This window comes from Symphalangus syndactylus, chromosome 5, assembly GCF_028878055.3.
Source record: "Symphalangus syndactylus isolate Jambi chromosome 5, NHGRI_mSymSyn1-v2.1_pri, whole genome shotgun sequence".
Classification (NCBI taxonomy): Eukaryota; Metazoa; Chordata; class Mammalia; order Primates; family Hylobatidae; genus Symphalangus; species Symphalangus syndactylus.
In genome coordinates this window covers 87,062,786-87,078,844 of record NC_072427.2, presented here as the reverse complement: position 1 = coordinate 87,078,844, position 16,059 = coordinate 87,062,786, and the positions used below count along the sequence as shown (strand labels likewise).

General features: G+C 54.5%; 1 protein-coding gene across 10 annotated transcripts in view; it reads right to left on the bottom strand.

Annotated features, from left to right (window-relative positions):
- The window catches only part of HSF2BP (heat shock transcription factor 2 binding protein), a 155,135-nt gene that overhangs the window by 15,361 nt on the left and 123,715 nt on the right, over positions 1–16,059 (bottom strand). For 6 of the 10 annotated variants that reach the window (XM_063640522.1, XM_063640521.1, XM_063640523.1 and 3 more), the window contains exons 10-11: positions 10,228–10,353; positions 6,251–6,401 (exon numbers count right to left, since the gene is read on the bottom strand). The exons of 1 other annotated variant lie outside the window; for it this stretch is intronic. In XM_063640522.1, the coding sequence (XP_063496592.1) occupies positions 6,251–6,401; positions 10,228–10,353 (277 nt within the window). Of the gene's footprint in view, positions 1–6,250; positions 6,402–8,948; positions 9,081–10,227; positions 10,418–16,059 lie in introns of those variants that run through there. 3 more of the 10 variants (XM_063640527.1, XM_063640526.1, XM_055279841.2) reach the window with 3 other exon arrangements.

The following is a 16,059-nucleotide window of genomic DNA, read 5'->3' as shown; positions in this document are numbered from 1 at the left end:
CCGCAAGCCTGCCGCCCTCCTGCTCTTGCCCAGCCATCCACATGCACCCCAGCCCTTCCTATAGCAGGGACAGGAAAGGATTCAGATCCCACAAGGAAAGCCCAGTTCACACATCCAGCTCAGCCCTGCATGTCCCACATCCCGCTGGGAGCTAGTGGTGTTCATCGTAACTCAGTCCCAAGGCAGCCAGCAGCAGCCAAGGCAACCAACAGGTGCCACCAACATACGGGGAAATCTGCGTCACTTGGTGCCTGTCTGGTGTTCAGTTTCTAGGTAGCTGGTTCTACCCCTGCCATGCACGGGTTCCCACCCCCGCAGCTGTCCCCATCGTCTATCCCCATCATCAGGGGTGGCCAGGACCCCCCTCCCCTTCTTGGTGGAGCCAGCACTTCCTGCAGGTTCTGGACAACTGGCTGAGACTGGCCTGGGTCCTCAGGGTGCCAGGCCTGCTCAGGCCACGCCACACCCAGGCTGGGAGCTGCAGCCACCACAACAGCACCTCCCAGCTGCCCTCTGCTGCTGCAGCCAACATCACAATGTCATGTCACAGCAGGTGACACAAACCCCACACAGGCACAGTCCACCCAGCCCCAGTCCCATCTCACCTCTCCTCTATCCCTGCTTCCAGACTATTCAGCCTGAAAACCCACCCCCCTCCCTGGCAGAGTCAGCTGGCCCCGGGCCCACTAGGGGGACCAGCACTGATGCTGCACACTGCCAAGTCACCCAGCAGACATGAAGGCAGGAGAGCAGGCTGGGCAGGACCACCCACTGACCTGTCCCCCTGCCTCCTGGGGCTTCCACGTCCCCACCTATGCATGGTGTCTGCGGGGGCTGCACTCACAGGCTTGCTGTGAGCAGGAGTGAGCTTCATGCGTGGTGAGGGGACTCCACATGTTCCTGTTATTGCGGATACAGTGACAGGCCCTGAATTTCAAGCGCTCCCATCCAGCAGGAACAGAGCGGAGAGTGGGGGCTAGGGCTTCCATGAGGGGCCGCCTCACCAAGCCCTAGGCTAGGGTGTCAGAATCACACTCTATACTGGGCTCCCTGTTCTGAGGCACTCCAGGGCTTCCCAGGGCTCTTCCAGGTGCCCTCCTGCCAGGGCTCCAGGGGTCTCCGGTTCCCTGCACTCGCCTGTCTGGGAAGAAGCTGAGCCGATGGACCCTGCACCCCACAATACCACTGTCCTGGGGCTTTAACACTTAAGAGACCAGCACTCTCCCCACCGTTTTACTTTTTGAACCTTTCAAACACATGGCAATTTATTTAACCAGTTGTGCAGTGAAGACCCTTGCGCCCCCAGACGCTCCCATGCACAGCGCACTACACTTGCCTAGTCCACATCCATCCACCCATCTTACTTCTGATGCATTTCAAAGTAAGTTGTTGCAGCATTTCTCACAGCAAAAAACAAATCTAAAGGTCCATCACTAGGCAAGACTAGTGAATAAACCACAGCCTAATATAGAAAAGTACAGAACCGTGAACAGACAAGGCTACCGTCTGTGCAAACATCTACACAAAGACCCTACCTAAGCCGCAGAAAGTGGAGGCAGCAATCCCTGGGGCCAGCCTCAGCCAGGAGGGGTCCGGGTCCTCCCACAAATAACCCAACCTCCTGTCCTTCAGACGCACAGGCCTTGGAGGTGCCTGGTGGAACTGAGCACGGCTGCCCTCCATGGGAACCGCTCAGCAACTCAGCTGCACAGGCTCCTTCTTTCTTCCCACCTCTCCATCCCACTGCTCCCTCCTGTCCCCTCGGGCTTCCTGGGTCACCTCCAGGTAATCCACCTGCACCCAAGCCCCTGCCTGGGCTCTACCTTCAGGGGAACCCAAACCAAGACACATATCTTTTATATCAAATGCAGTGTGTTTTTCTGCTGATAGACGTGGAAAGGCCCGCAGGGGAAACACAAGAATCTGGCGACAATGACCGCCTTTGGAGAGACACCAGTAGGAGACACCAGTAGGACGTTTACTACTCACTCTTCCTTTAGTTGCTTCTGTGCCTTCTGAAACCTGTTCCCTGGGCATACCTAACTTACTCAGAAACTTACTCTTTCATAAAAGACATCAACTCCTAGATGTCTACGCGAGAGAAACGGAAACACAAGTGCCGTGTTCAGCCACTTGATTCCCAATAGCCACAAAGTGGGCACCCCAGCATCCATCAGCTGCTGGGCAGATGCACAGTACATGCATACGATGAAACCTGGTTCAGCCATGGAAAGGAGGGAGGCTCTGACTCACGCCACAGCACAGACAAGCCTCAGGATGTGCTGCTCAGTGAGAGGCCACATCCTGTCTGACTCTGCTGCTGTGAAATACTCAGAGCAGACGCATCCACAGAGACAGGAGCTATGCCAGGGCTGCCAGGGCCTAGGACAGGAACGGGATGAGCCGTGAAGGGGCACACAGGGTCCATCTGGAAGGATGCAATGTTCCAACGGTGGATCGTGCTGGTGGCTGCATGATGCAGTGACAACCACTGAATCATACACCTGAGACAGGTGACTTGTGTAGCATGCAAACTCCACCTCAATAAAGTTTTTTAAAAACAACAACAAAAAGGTGACTGACACCTCAGAACCTCCAAGTGGGGGCAGCGGTGGGCACTGCCTGCTCCTGCTGGCAGGAACTGGGTGGGCTGAGTCCCCGCGGGCAGTCCTCCCGGGCAGGCTTGACTGCCAATGCCTGGACACAGCTATCTGGGTGACCGGGCTCCATGACATTTGCATAGGAGCAGCAGGGTAGCTGCAGCACGCCCCTTTCTCAATCTCATTTCTGCAACTCAAACAAGAAAAGCTTAAACAAATAAACCAACAAAAGGGGTGACACACGGAGCTCCTGGCAGGGGTGCAGGGCTGTCCTGAGCCCCCAGGGATCTCTGTGCAGACAGGCTCTTGGCCCTGAGGGCCCCCACACCACTGCCCAATCCTCCTTCTGATGGGCTGTGACCCAGGGACACTTCTGTAGGCATCGTCCTGCACGGGTGGAGACGGGAGGGCTGAGGCCGGGCCAGGCAGCATCCTGTACACTCAGGAAGACCCCATGACTTCACTGGGGGTGGCAAGGACCCAGGAAATACCCATCCCCCATTTTATCCACAACAACACTGAGGAGCCCTCAGGTCCTGGCTTTTACTCCCCTCCCCCACCGGCCCATTCCCCACTGTGGTAGGTAGGCCATTCTTGCATTGCTATAAAGAAACAGACTGAGAGTGGGTAATTTATAAAGAAAAGGGGCTTGATTGGCTCAGGTTGTGTAGGCTACACAGGAAGCATGGCACTGGTATCTGCTTGGCTTCCGGTGAGGCCTCAGGAAACTTCCAATCATGTCAGAAGGCACAGGAGGAGCCCGTGTGTTGCACAGCAAGAGCGAGAGGGCAGGTGGCGGAGGGAAGATGCCACAGACTGTTTCCCAGCTCTCTCGAGAGCTCACTGACTTATCACAAGGACAGCACCAAGTCACGAGCCACCCCTATGATCCAGCTCCTCCCACCAGGCCCCACCTCCAGCACTGGGGACTACATCCCCACATGAGACCAGAGCGGGACATCCAAGCTATATCGCCCTCTTCAACAGGGAGGGGCAGAGGCTCCCCACTGTGTGCTGCTCAGAGCAGCCAGAGACCAACAGCAAACGAAAAGAAAGAGAAACAGAGCCAGCACGAGGCGGGACCAACCCTGGGCGTGATCAACAGAGCCCTACAGCTCTATAATGTTTTAGTTATTAAAGTGAATGTGGCCAGGCATGGTGGCTCACACCTGTTATCCCAGCACTTTGGGAGGTCACGGTGGGCAGATCACCTGAGGTCAAGAGTTCGAGACCAGCCTGGCCAGCATGGCGAAACCCCATCTTTACTAAAAAAAATACAAAAATTAGCTGGGCGTGGTAGTGCATGCCTATAATCCCAGCTACTCCGGAGGCTGAGGCAGGAGAATCACTTGAACCTGGGAGGTGCAGGTTGCAGTGAGCCGAGATCGCGCCATTGCACTCCAGTCTGGGTGAGAGTGAATGAGACTCTGTCTCAAAAATAAAAATAAAAAATAATAATGTAAGAATAAGGGGAACTTTGAAAAGCGGTTTTCTTATCATTTAAGGCTTATCGGTGTAACTATGTCTCCTTAAACCATTAAAACCATAATCAATGATTTAGGGTGAGTGATTCTTCCAAACACCTTAAACTTCTTGAAAGCAAACAAAACACACAAACATATGAAATGGGTTCCACACAACCAGGGTTTACGTCACCTATTTGTTTCTATGCTTGTATAAACCATCCTAGCTTACAACACTGCCTGTTTTGAAGGCTTCTTGGAGTTTAAGTAATATTACGTTCATACTTTGCTGGGGTTACAGAAGACCTTTGTGACCCAAAGGAAAAATGTTACCTTTTCAGCCTAATGGTGACTATGGGATGAATAATCCACCTATTGGCTGATTTTTAACTTAAAAAAATCTTTTTGAGACAGGCTCTCACTCTGTCACCCAGGCTGGTGCACAGTGGCACAATCCTGGCTCACTGTAACTTCAAACTCCTGGACTCAAGCAGTCTTCCAGCCTCAGCCTCTTGAGTAGCTGAGACTGCAGGCATGTGCTACCACACCTGGCTCATTTTTTCTTCACAGAGATAGAGTCTTGCGCTATTACCCAGGCTGGTCGCAAACTCCTGGCCTCCAGTGATCCTCCCGTCTCAGTCTCTCAAAATGCTGGATTACAGGCATGAGCCACAGGGCCCGGCCAATTTTTAACTTTTTATTAGGAAATTGCCAAATATATACCAATGGAAAGCAAAGTATACTAAACAGCCTGTACCTGTCAGCCCTGCAGCCCTCATCACAGTGGCTGGTGACCAGTGGCGTCTCATCTACACCCTGTGGCACCCTGAGCCCCGTCCCCACGCCAGCGTATTTTGAAGTAAATCTCTCACTGCACCACTAACAGTGCAGTAGAATCTCTAAATGACAGCTCTTTCTAAAAAATAATCACGATCCTATTATCACACCCAAAAATAAGTAATTCCTTCATACCACCAAAGTTCCCAACTGCCTCATCAATGCTTTCGGTAGCCTCTGTCTGTTTGGTTGGTTTATGACAATCGGGGTCCAGACAAGGTCTGCGTGCTGCGTTTGGCGGCTAGAGCTCATCTACCTTTTTTTTAATCAATAGACGAGATTCCTTCTTTTTTCCTTTCATTGATTTGTTGAGGACAGGACACCAGGTTGTTGCCGGGTCTCATGGCCTCTGCGTGGCTGGGTGCAGTTCAGCACATTCCCCTCTGTGCCAGATACCAGTGCTTAGAACCAGAGGCTGGCTTCATTCAGGCTGGTCCCAGTGGGGCCGTGCGATTCCCAGCACGTCCCATCCGAACGCGCACGGCGTCTGGTTGTCCCTGTCCTTCTGATTAGATCGATTGGGGTCCATCTATAGCCAGCCTGCCCCACACTGTGAAGGCCCCTGACAGCCTGTCACCTCCTAATTTCCGCGGCCATTGAGGACCAATGCCCACATCTGAGATTTCACTGGAAGTTGCAAAATGGCAATATTTTAATTCATTTTTCATTTATTAGCTAACTTTCTTTCTTTTTTTTTTTTTTGACACAGAGTCTCTCTCTGTCGCCCAGGGTGGAGTGCAGTGGCGTGATCTTGGCTCACTGCAAGCTCCGCCTCCCGGGTTCACGCCATTCTCTTGCCTCAGCCTCCCGAGTAGCTGGGACTACAGGCGCCCACCACCATGCCCGGCTAATTTTTTGTATTTTTAGTAGAGACGGGGTTTCACTGTGTTAGCCAGGATGGTCTCAATCTCCTGACCTCGTAATCCGCCCGCCTCGGCCTCCCAAAGTGCTGGGATTACAGGCGTGAGCCACCGCACCCAGCCTATTAGCTAACCTTCTATGAAGAACTTTCCGTCATCAACTCTTTGTTTGCCAGGACAAGCAGGATACATACTTGATTCTATCCCTTTATGAGTTTTCAGAATAAGGTGATCCCCTAACTCTTTCAAGGTGAAGGAGTTATTAATCACCTTTTAAAAAATACCCATGATGGCAAGCAGCGGCGCAGGCCATGCAACAGAAGGCAAGGTGGCCTGGGTAGAGGCCACGGCCACGGAGGGAGTCCAGGGAGGAAACCGCGCCATGGAGACCTGAATGAAGCCAGGGCCTGAGCCTGGCGGGAAAGGGGACGTCACGTGCCAAGGTCCCGAGGCAGGGGGGACCTGAAGATGGACATGTGGGACAGGTTACCTGGCACAGCAAGGGAGGTGGCTGGAGCCTGAGGGATGGCCACACGGGCAAAGAAGACACTCGGGGTTCTCGGCTCCCATTCTGCCTGCTCTGGAGCTGCTGCTGCTGCCCAGGGCACGGAGAATTCAAGAGACAGGCTTTCCAGGCAAATCTAGGGGAGTGAGAGACACAGAAGTTAAGGGTCCCTCGAAAGGTGATTAACATGACAGCCATGCAACCTGAACGGAGAAGAGGGAAGGGAGGACCAGGGCAACAGCACCCCAGGGCCATGGGAAACCGGCAGGCGTTGTAGCTGAGCTGGGGAGAACAAACACCGTGAAGGGGCCGCTGATGGGCCCAGCCAAGGCAGCCGGGCTGGCTAGACAGTTTGGGAGGACCTCATGGGCAGCTGTGAGGCAGAGGCGATGCGTGGTGGCAGCTTCGCGGTCCCTGAGGGGCAGGGCCATCTCCCCAAGGCTGCGAGCCAGGGCTTCCCTGTGCCCCCCACTGTTGCCCCTTCTGTGCCCCTAGCCCTTCTGATGAGTCAGCTGGTGCCAGGTAGGAGAGGGGATAATTTACAATCAACATTTGCATTTTAACAGGAACTTCCCTGAGACAATTTCCTAAAGCAAAAGAGCAACTGTGGTGTTAACAATAGCCACCATGTAGGCGTCACCTCCTTAGTCCAAATACCAGCCCCTGAGCCACTTCTTTCCCCTTTCGTGGAAGAGGAAACCGAGGCTGAAGGTTGAGCAGCATGCCCAAGATTCCATGCGAGGGCAGCCAGAGTCCAGCTGCCCTCCTCCAGTGGCTGCCACACCCTTGGGGACCTCACCAATCCCTGCCACTACCCTTACCCACTGCAGCCTAGCCCTTGGGTGGCAAGAGAAGGCAGGGCCAGCAGCATAGCTGGATAAACCGACCATCAGCAGAGATCCTGGGACCCCTCAGCCATCGCCTGAGGGAGGCTCCTCCGGATGGGACAAGCTGGCCTAGTGGCTCTGGCCAGGGCTGCAGGGAACAGGATGCTCCCTCTCAGAAGCCGACTCAGGTCTGCCACACGGCTCAGCTCTGCCACGTGACTCAGCTCTGCCACGTGGCTCAGCTCTGCCCCAGGGCACAGGATGGACTGCCCCGAGATGCTGCAGTGCTCCTCCTGGTCCTCCGGTTACGCAGCCTCCCCTTGGATGTTTCTAACAGTACACATATGCTTGTTTCTGGGGCTCCCCCTGAGTGGGAGCCTGGGAAAGACCAGCCGTCTGCAGGGCCCTCGGTCTCTGCCCCAGCCAGTGGTAAAGTGTGGCTGCGGCTATGCTACCACCTCCAGGTGAGGGGCCGGCCACAGGTGGTCTTTTGTGTGATGGGCTGTCTGGGGAGGCCCTGCTGCCCATGGGTGCCATAGATTTGCAGTGCAGGGGCCCACATGACCCTGGAGGAAGGACGTCCTGTGAGCCTTGAGCCTGTGCAGCAGCCGGATCAGAACCACACACTGGAAACCCCCTTCAGCTAACACAATCCCCCGACAAAGACTTCCTGACGTCCTGAGGGTGCGTCTGCCTTCCAAGGCGAACATCTCACACCAACTCTGCAGCCAGCAAGTTTGCGTTAGAAGCTGGAAGCCTGCTGTTGGGGGAGCAGACCAGGACTCCTCACACCCCAAGAGTGGCTGCTAGACACTCCCTAGCACACCCCGTGCCTGTCTGACCCCATGAAGCCTGACCCTGATAACCGAGTGTAGCTTTCTGAGGCCCTAAGGAAAAACTCCAGAGTGACCCTTACACTTTGTAAAGGGCACAGCGGCCTGTGGGCGGAGACGGGGGGAGGGGTTTCTGCTGGGTCCTGCCTGGAGAACAGGTCTGAGGCCCAAGGATCCCTAGGGCCATCCTGGGTTAGGGTGAGGCGGGGCACATAAGCCCTCAGGACCCACCAGGCAAGTCCAGGGAAGGCCCATGAAGGTGGCCACCGTGAGCCTTGTGGTCCACAGGGCCAGGCTGGCACAAGCTGTGTTCTCACCCAGAAAGGCCGTTCCAGCTCCTTCTGCGCTCCTCCTCCTCCTCCCCAGTGTTCTCTGTCTCTCCACCCACCCTGCTCTCTGTCTCCCTCACACACAGAGTACAGAATTGTGGGGAGATGACTCTATTTCCTCATCGTGCGTTTATCACAGTGGCTCACCCATCCGTGGCTGCTGGGTGACTGGCAGGGTTTGCGTTGAGCTTCCGAGTGAGGTTGATTGGGAAGAGGAAGGCATGGCCGCCCGGCTATTAGCAGAATGTCCAGTGTGGGCAATGCCACCCAGCTGTCGACACTGACACCCAGGCTACCCTGACAGGTGGCCACAGGGGGATGTGTGTGCATGCAGAGTTTCTCAGGACTCAACCTTCTTAAAAAGGAGGTTTGCAGTGAAGAGCACAGGGGTACCCACTGGGAGAGGACGGAAATGCTTCCATCAACCCACTGGGTTTGGGGAACAAAGCAGAAGTGTGTTAGGGCAGCTGTCAGACCACCTGCGTGCCGGGTGCTGCTGGAGGCCTGGCCTCTTGCACGAGCCTCTATCCACTCAGATTCATCGCAGGATCTGCCCCCGACAAAGGATTTCACCTGGACCGAGCTCCTGGGCCCCAAGCAGCTGACATTTGATTCTTGCAACAACTGTGCAGTAAGTAAGTGCGGGGATTACAGGTGTGAGCCACTGTGCCTGGCCAATTTTTAAAAAATTGTTTATTGTAGAAACAAGATCTCTGTGTTGCCCAAGCTGCTCTCAAACTCCTGGCCTCAAGCAATGTTCCCACCTCAGCCTCCCAAAGTCCTGGGATGACAGGAGTGAGCCACCACGCCCGGCAATCAAGGCAATCTGGAAAGAAGAATAAAGTTGGAAGACTCACACTTTCATATTTCAAAACTTACTACAAAGCTACAGTAATCAATAGAGTGTGGTACAGGCATGAAGACAGACATATGGACCAGTGGAATACAATAGCCCAGAAATAAATCCTGGCATGTATGGCCAGACGATTTTTGATGAGAGTACCAACACCATTTAATGGGGAAAGGACAGTCTTTCCATCAAATAGTGCTGGGAAAATTGGAAATCCAGTTACATTTTTTATAAAAGTGAAGTTGGATCTTTACCTTACACCATATACAAAAATTAACTCAGCCAGGCGTGGTGGTTCACACTTGTAATCCTAACACTTTGGGAGGCTGAGGTGGGAGGATCACTTGAGGCCAGGAATTTGAGACCAGCTTGGGCAACACAGTAAGACCCCATCTCTGTCTGTAGTCCTAGGTACTCACCTGAACACATGTGGTCCATCCACAAAATGGGATATTACTCCGTTTTAAAAAGTAAGGAAATTCTGACACACACTACAACGTGGATGAGCCTTAAAGTTTAAGGTAGTAAGATTTTTTTTTTTTTTTTTTTTGAGATGGAGTCTCGTTCTGCTGCCCAGGCTTGAGTACAGTGGCACGATCTCAGTTCACTGCAACCTCTGCCTCCTGGGTTCAAGCGATTCTCCTGCCTCAGCCCCTTAAGTAGCTGGGACTACATGTAGCCATCACCAAGCCCAATTAATTTTTTGTATATTTAGTAGAGATGGGGTTGCATCATCTTGCCCAGGTTGGTCTCAAACTCTTGACCTCAAGTCATCCGCCTGCCTTGGCCTCCCAAAGTGCTGGGAATACAGGCATGAGCCACCACACCCAGCCACGATGGTAAAATTTGTATTGTGTATTTTACAGTAATAAAAACAAATATGCCAAAGGCTAAAAAAAATAAAGGTACAGTGGCCAGAGGAAGAAGGGCCCAGCCTGGAATCAGAGCAGAGCTGTGGGTGGGTGAAGACCCCGTGGTAGGCAATGCGTTTTAGCTGATGGGGTGCAGTAGTGTGTGCCGGGCAAAGCGGACAGTTCCAGCTCCCACATCCAGGCTGCAGGGCCTTCATCCACCCAGCTGGTAATGCCTGCTCACTCTGCAGGAATGCGCAGCTGCTACTCACCCCATCTTGTGACCACCAGCGAATGGTTTGTTGGTGTTAAGCTGTGGCTTCAGCCACCTCAACAGGGCCCTGTCTGGCCATGGAGACGTTCCCCAAGTTCCAGTCATTGTCAGCTGCTGGGACACTCTGCGGTACTGAATCAGCCCGTTGGAGTCATCCAAGTGTGAAAAGGTACCTGAATGAGGGCAGACTGGGGACAGGAGAGCTTTCTGGAACATGGGGCAGGAAGGTAGCCTGGACCTCTGAGACACAGCCACTGGCCCTGGCCCAGGCCCGGCCCCCGGGAGCAGCCTAGCCTCCTCCTCCCAACACCCCTGCTCCCAGGCGCCAGGACAAGGGGCCAGAGGAGACCCAGGTGGCCCAGATCCAATCCTTCCATGGTCCCCTGGGTGGGGCCAGTGCAGGGACCTCCCGGAAGCCACTGCTGTCTCCATCACCACCCAGACTCAGGCCAGTCTGAGAACCCAGGATTAGGAAGTCACCTCTGAGATGATCGGGTTAACACTTTCACATGGGGGGTTAACATCTGCTGTTATAAACTTCCCCATAAACATACACTGTGCCTTAAGACGTTAGCTAATGAGAATACAACAAATACATAATTTTAAGTGTACACACACACACACAAATTGCTGGGTGTGCAAACATTTTTTACACTTTACACAAAAGAACTCGGTGGCTTCTGGACTGGAAGACGAGGCTGAGTCCTGTTGGAAGCATGGGGTGTGATCCTGGGACAGAAGCCTTCAGCTGAAGGGGTGGGCAGGACAGAGGCCCTTCCACCAACAGAACCCTGAAAGGGACTTGGGACAAATGGCCAGCCTGCCCGCAGAGGGCCTGGAAGGGCAGGCCAGGAGCAGAGGAGGTTGCTGTCTAAATATGAGGCGCTATTCTTGGAGGCCACATGTTCACATTGCCCACAGAGCCCAGAGGGCAGCTCCGGACACAGCCAGGCCTGGAGGAGGGGCGAGGCTGGTATCATGGGAGAGGGTGGCCAGAATGCCACCAGCCAGGACTGATGCAGGGCGAGGACAGGGGACCACGCCTCCTCCCACCTGTGACTCTCCCTGTCCTGCCCACCCACCCACGGAACCACAGGAATGTGCTAGGGATTGCAGGGAACGCAGTGCCCACCCTGCGACCTTCCATCCCTGTGCACTGCCCCACCAGCCCCCTCCCCCCACCTGCTGCAGGGGCCCCGGGGGTGCCAGGGCCTGTCCAGGTCCCAGATCCAGACTTTCAAGGTCTGCAAATCACGGGATTTGTACTAACAAGAGAGAGGGAAGCTTCCAATGTCGTCTCCCTGAATTTCTGAGCCACCGAGGACTTCAGAATCACTTAAAGGTAGTGCAATTCGCCCCCAAATCACTTTTCCAAAAATTGGGGCCAACTGGGGGGTGTCTGGGATGCAGCGGAAATCACCTATGGGGAAGTCAGTGCTGTAACAACAGCGCTGGCTTGATCCCTTCCTGCCCCCCACCTGCTCACACACCACACACTCATACCACACACTTACACCACACTCACAGCACACACACACTTATACCATACATGCTCACACCACACACGCACACACCAAACTCATCACAGCCACATCACACACCATACATGCACACACACCACACTACATGCACACATATCACACACAGCACACATGTATACCACACGTGATCACACACTTATACCACACTCACCCCACACACTCCATGCACCATACATGCACACACATCACATATATACCACACACACACCCACACACAACCACATTCACACCCCACACACACATTGACACCACACACCCCAAACATACCATACATGCGCAGACACCACACAACATACATGCACACACTGCATTCACACTACACACATATACCACACACCCTCACGCCACACATGCACAGTCTACATACCACACATGCACCCCCCACCCCTCACACACACACATGCACACCACCTCCCACCACTCCAACACACATAACAGGTTATTCATTCTGGGTGATGGGAATATAGGGGTCCAGCAAGGGCAGCTGGAGCCTGTGGGAGGCCCCAGGGCTGTCTGAGCACATGGCACAGTGGCAAGTGCTGGTGGGGTTGGTGGGGAGCAGGCTGTAGGCTCAGGCGGCCACCCTCCAGGTGGCTGGGCAAGGATGTCCGTGTGTACACTGCAGGAGCTGCAGCCTCTCTCACATGGGGGAATGCAAGTTTGAGCCTCTCTCTGCTGCCCAGAGGCAGTGAGGTCCTGCTTGTTGACCTCCCCGCCCCTCCCTAGAAAGCCTCCAGGATGGGCTGATTCCAGAACCTCCAGAACCTCCCCAGGGTGGAATCTGGAACCAAGATCCTTTCAAAGAGCAGGAAAACCTCGGTCCACGGGTGGAGTTTTCCTTGCTTCCAAAGCCCTAATGGTCAGGCCGGATACTGTGGCCTATTTGGATCTTCAAACTGAGCTGTCAAGGAGGCCAGCCTCCACCCCTCGCCATGGACCTCTTTTGGTCTGGACTCGCAGCCTGTGTGTGAAAACTGGCACTCTCTGCTCAAAGAGAACATGGCCAGATGGCAGTACCTGACACTGAAGCCCACGGGGCATGTCAAGTAATTACAGACACATCTGAGGGGTCAGAGACACGCTGCACACTGCCTTGCAATGACTCTCAGAAAGCATCAGCCCTGGGCCATCTACCTGCAGCCTGGGAGTGGGGCCAGCTAATGAGACCACCGTGCTGGGCTCCAGACCCTCACCCCGCCGCAGCAACTGGTCGACCGTCTGGCTTAGATTCCCCCACCAGGCAAAGCTTCCAGACTCTTGCATGTGCCTGTGCACGCCCCTCAGAGCACTGTCTCCTGCATTTGGAGTTCAGCCCCATTCCACAGCCAGGCCCTTCCTGAAATGGCCATTTTACAACTGTCTGGCTGAGTTTCAGGAGGGCACGGATAAGGAAGGCTCCCAGCCACACAACCAAAGCCGTAACACCTGATCACCGCCTGCCCCCCTCACTGCAGCTCTTCCCAGCAGGGCATGGGCAGCCCTCATTCTGCTTAAGGATTCACTGACCCAAGGGGACGCTGGGGAGTGAGGAGCAGCCCGTCTCTGGGAAATGTTTAACCGTGTTTTCACTGGAGTGGTTTTCAAATCGATGGCACATTTGCTGTGGGAGAGGCAAGCCAGACATGGTGAAACTAGGGCTTCGCACAGCCATTCCTCTCTCAGCCTCTGCTGTGGGCAGAATGCGGCTGCAGTGAAGGCAGGTGCAGAAGGCCCTGGGGGTGCCGCCTGTGTTCTTTCATGTCAGGGTGCCTTCCCTGCACCCCCACTGGCCTCCAGGGGCCTCTGCACCCCCATCCCACCCCCACCCAAGCATGGCCTCCCAGCAGCGGCCTAGTACTCCCAGAGGGCATGGCAAGGAATTCCGGGGTGGATGCCACCTTGGAAAGCAAGCTTGACGGAAACTCAGCGCAGATGGAGTGGAGGGAGCATGGGCCCACACATGTTCTGGCTCAGGAAACAACTGCCCTACCCCTTGTGCCCAGCACACACCTGCACACACATGCAGAGGAGCAGGGGCTCAAAGGGCCTTGAAGATCACTCCCAAGCCAGCTCCCCGCCCCCAACTTGAAGGACAGGAGTGTGGCAGTGCTGCTCCCGGAAGTTAGAGACCACCCCGGATGTCAGGTCAGTCTCAGTAGAGGACCACGTTCAGCACATGAAACCCCGGTACTAAGGCAGGCTGCCTGAGCCAACAGCCTGCTCCCTACCAGCCCCACAGAGAGACAGCAGCCCCTCCTCACCAACACAGGTGCAGAGGCATCACTGAGAGGCCTTCTAATCTGCAGAAGGCTGAATGGAGGGTCCTGCATCTGTCCAGTTTGCAAACCTTCAGAGTCACCCCTGGGCACTTGGTGACGGGGTGGATGTGGCTGCCACCTGCATTGTGCCCCCGGTCCAGAGGAGAGGCGGGTAGAGATGTAGTGTTGCATCTGCTGGGGCTGCCATAACAAAGCATGCCAGACCAGGTGGCCCAAACAGCGGGGATGGATTTGTCTTGCAGTTTTGGAGGTCGGAAATCCAAGGTCAAGGTGTTGGCAGAGCTGGTTCCCTCTGTGGCTATGAGGAGGAAGCTACCTCAGCCTCTCCCCAGCTTCTTGTTGCTGGCAACCCTTGGCATTCCTTGGTTTCTAGAAGCATCACCCTGACCTCTGCCTCCATTTCACACGTCTTATGTCTTCTCCACGTGTCTCTGTGTCCAACTTCCCCTTTTGATCATGAACATCAATCTACTTGAGTCTGACCTCATCTTAACCTGGTTACATCGGTAAAGACCCTCTTTCTAAACAAGGTCACATTTACAGGCACTGCGGGTTAGGAATTCAGTATCAAGGGGATACAGTTCGATCCATAGCAAGTAAGTAAATTCCCAAGTAAATATGTAACTTCAGATTGAGAAGTGCTCTGGAGAAAATAGGGGAATTCACCAAGGCAACCTAATTATGTTTCAAAATATTCAGAACACATTGCTATTGGAAGACCGTTCTCTAGCCTTCCACCTGGACTGGCCTCTGTCCCTCTATCTTCAAACATCCCCTGAGGACTCAGCGTTTCATTCCTTGCTACCTACGTACAGCCCTGGGGCTCTCTGCTCTGCTTCTGGGGTCTCACGCGGAACTCTGAGGAACATGGACGGCCGTCACAGGAACCTCAGTGAGCCCTGGGCAGGCTGGACAGCAAGGGCAGGGGACTGAGGCTCAACAACCAGCCCCTCCCCCAACAGACCATGGTAGCTCAGCAGACACTCCCACGCTGCCTCCCAAGGCCAAAAGAGGACGTGTTTGCAAAGGGTGTTGTCCTTCCCCTTGCCTGCAGTGATTCAGCCAGCTGAACAAGAACTCGTGGTCACCTTAGGCAGTCACGCTGGACAAAGAAAACAACATGCAACCTAAAGTCCTCTTTGTCCTCGTTCACAATGCTCCTTGCCTAAATTACCCACGTCTGCCAGAAGACTCGGGCGCATTTCGTCTGTACCAAGCGCAATCAGGAAGTCTGGGGTCTGTGGTGCTCCCCACCACAGCAAGCCCCAGGGCTACAGGGGTCGTTAGCTCCCAGGCCAGGGCTCTGTGGACACTGCAAAGACTGGTGCCTGCTGCAGGTGAAGCAGCTGTGAGACCTCCTGGCTCGCCTTCCCAGGGATGCGGGCTTTAATTTTCCATCCTGGCTGCCGTCCCCTTCCATGACCTGCGCTTATGAATGGCCATGTCCAACAAGTGCCATCACCCCCTCCCACTGTCTCCAAGGGGCCTGCTCTGGGGAACGCTATCTTGTTTTTCTAAAGAGCCACATCTACAAGCAAAGAGGAAGGTGCGTGGTGCCTTCCAAAGCGCTAGCTGCCGGGAAAGGACACATCCCTCACATCTCCTTTTCGAGTTGCAGAAAATGCAGCTCAGAGATGCCAAGTGAGCATGGCACTCAGGAATGTGCTGTGCCCTCCGTGGAGTCAGACTTTGGCCTCTTAAGCAAGAGCAGGAGAAGATGAGGGGGTGAGCAGCAGCCAGGGGCAGGCACTGGCATAAACAGATGAGGATCTAAATCCACCTGCTGGTCACACAGCCCTGAGCTGGTGCCTCGCCCCTCACAGCCCCTGCTACAGGTGTATAAAGCTGGGCACAGGTGGACAGGACGCAAAGCAGTGATGTGTGCCTCTAGTCAGCCCTGAAGGCCAGGGTGGCAGCTTCCCCTAACAGCAGAGGGGGCCTGGGTGGCTGCCCCGAGAGAACAAAGCAGTGCAGACCTGCAGCTCCTCCTGCAGTGAAAAGAGCTCTCTGCAAACATTCTCTGACAGCAAT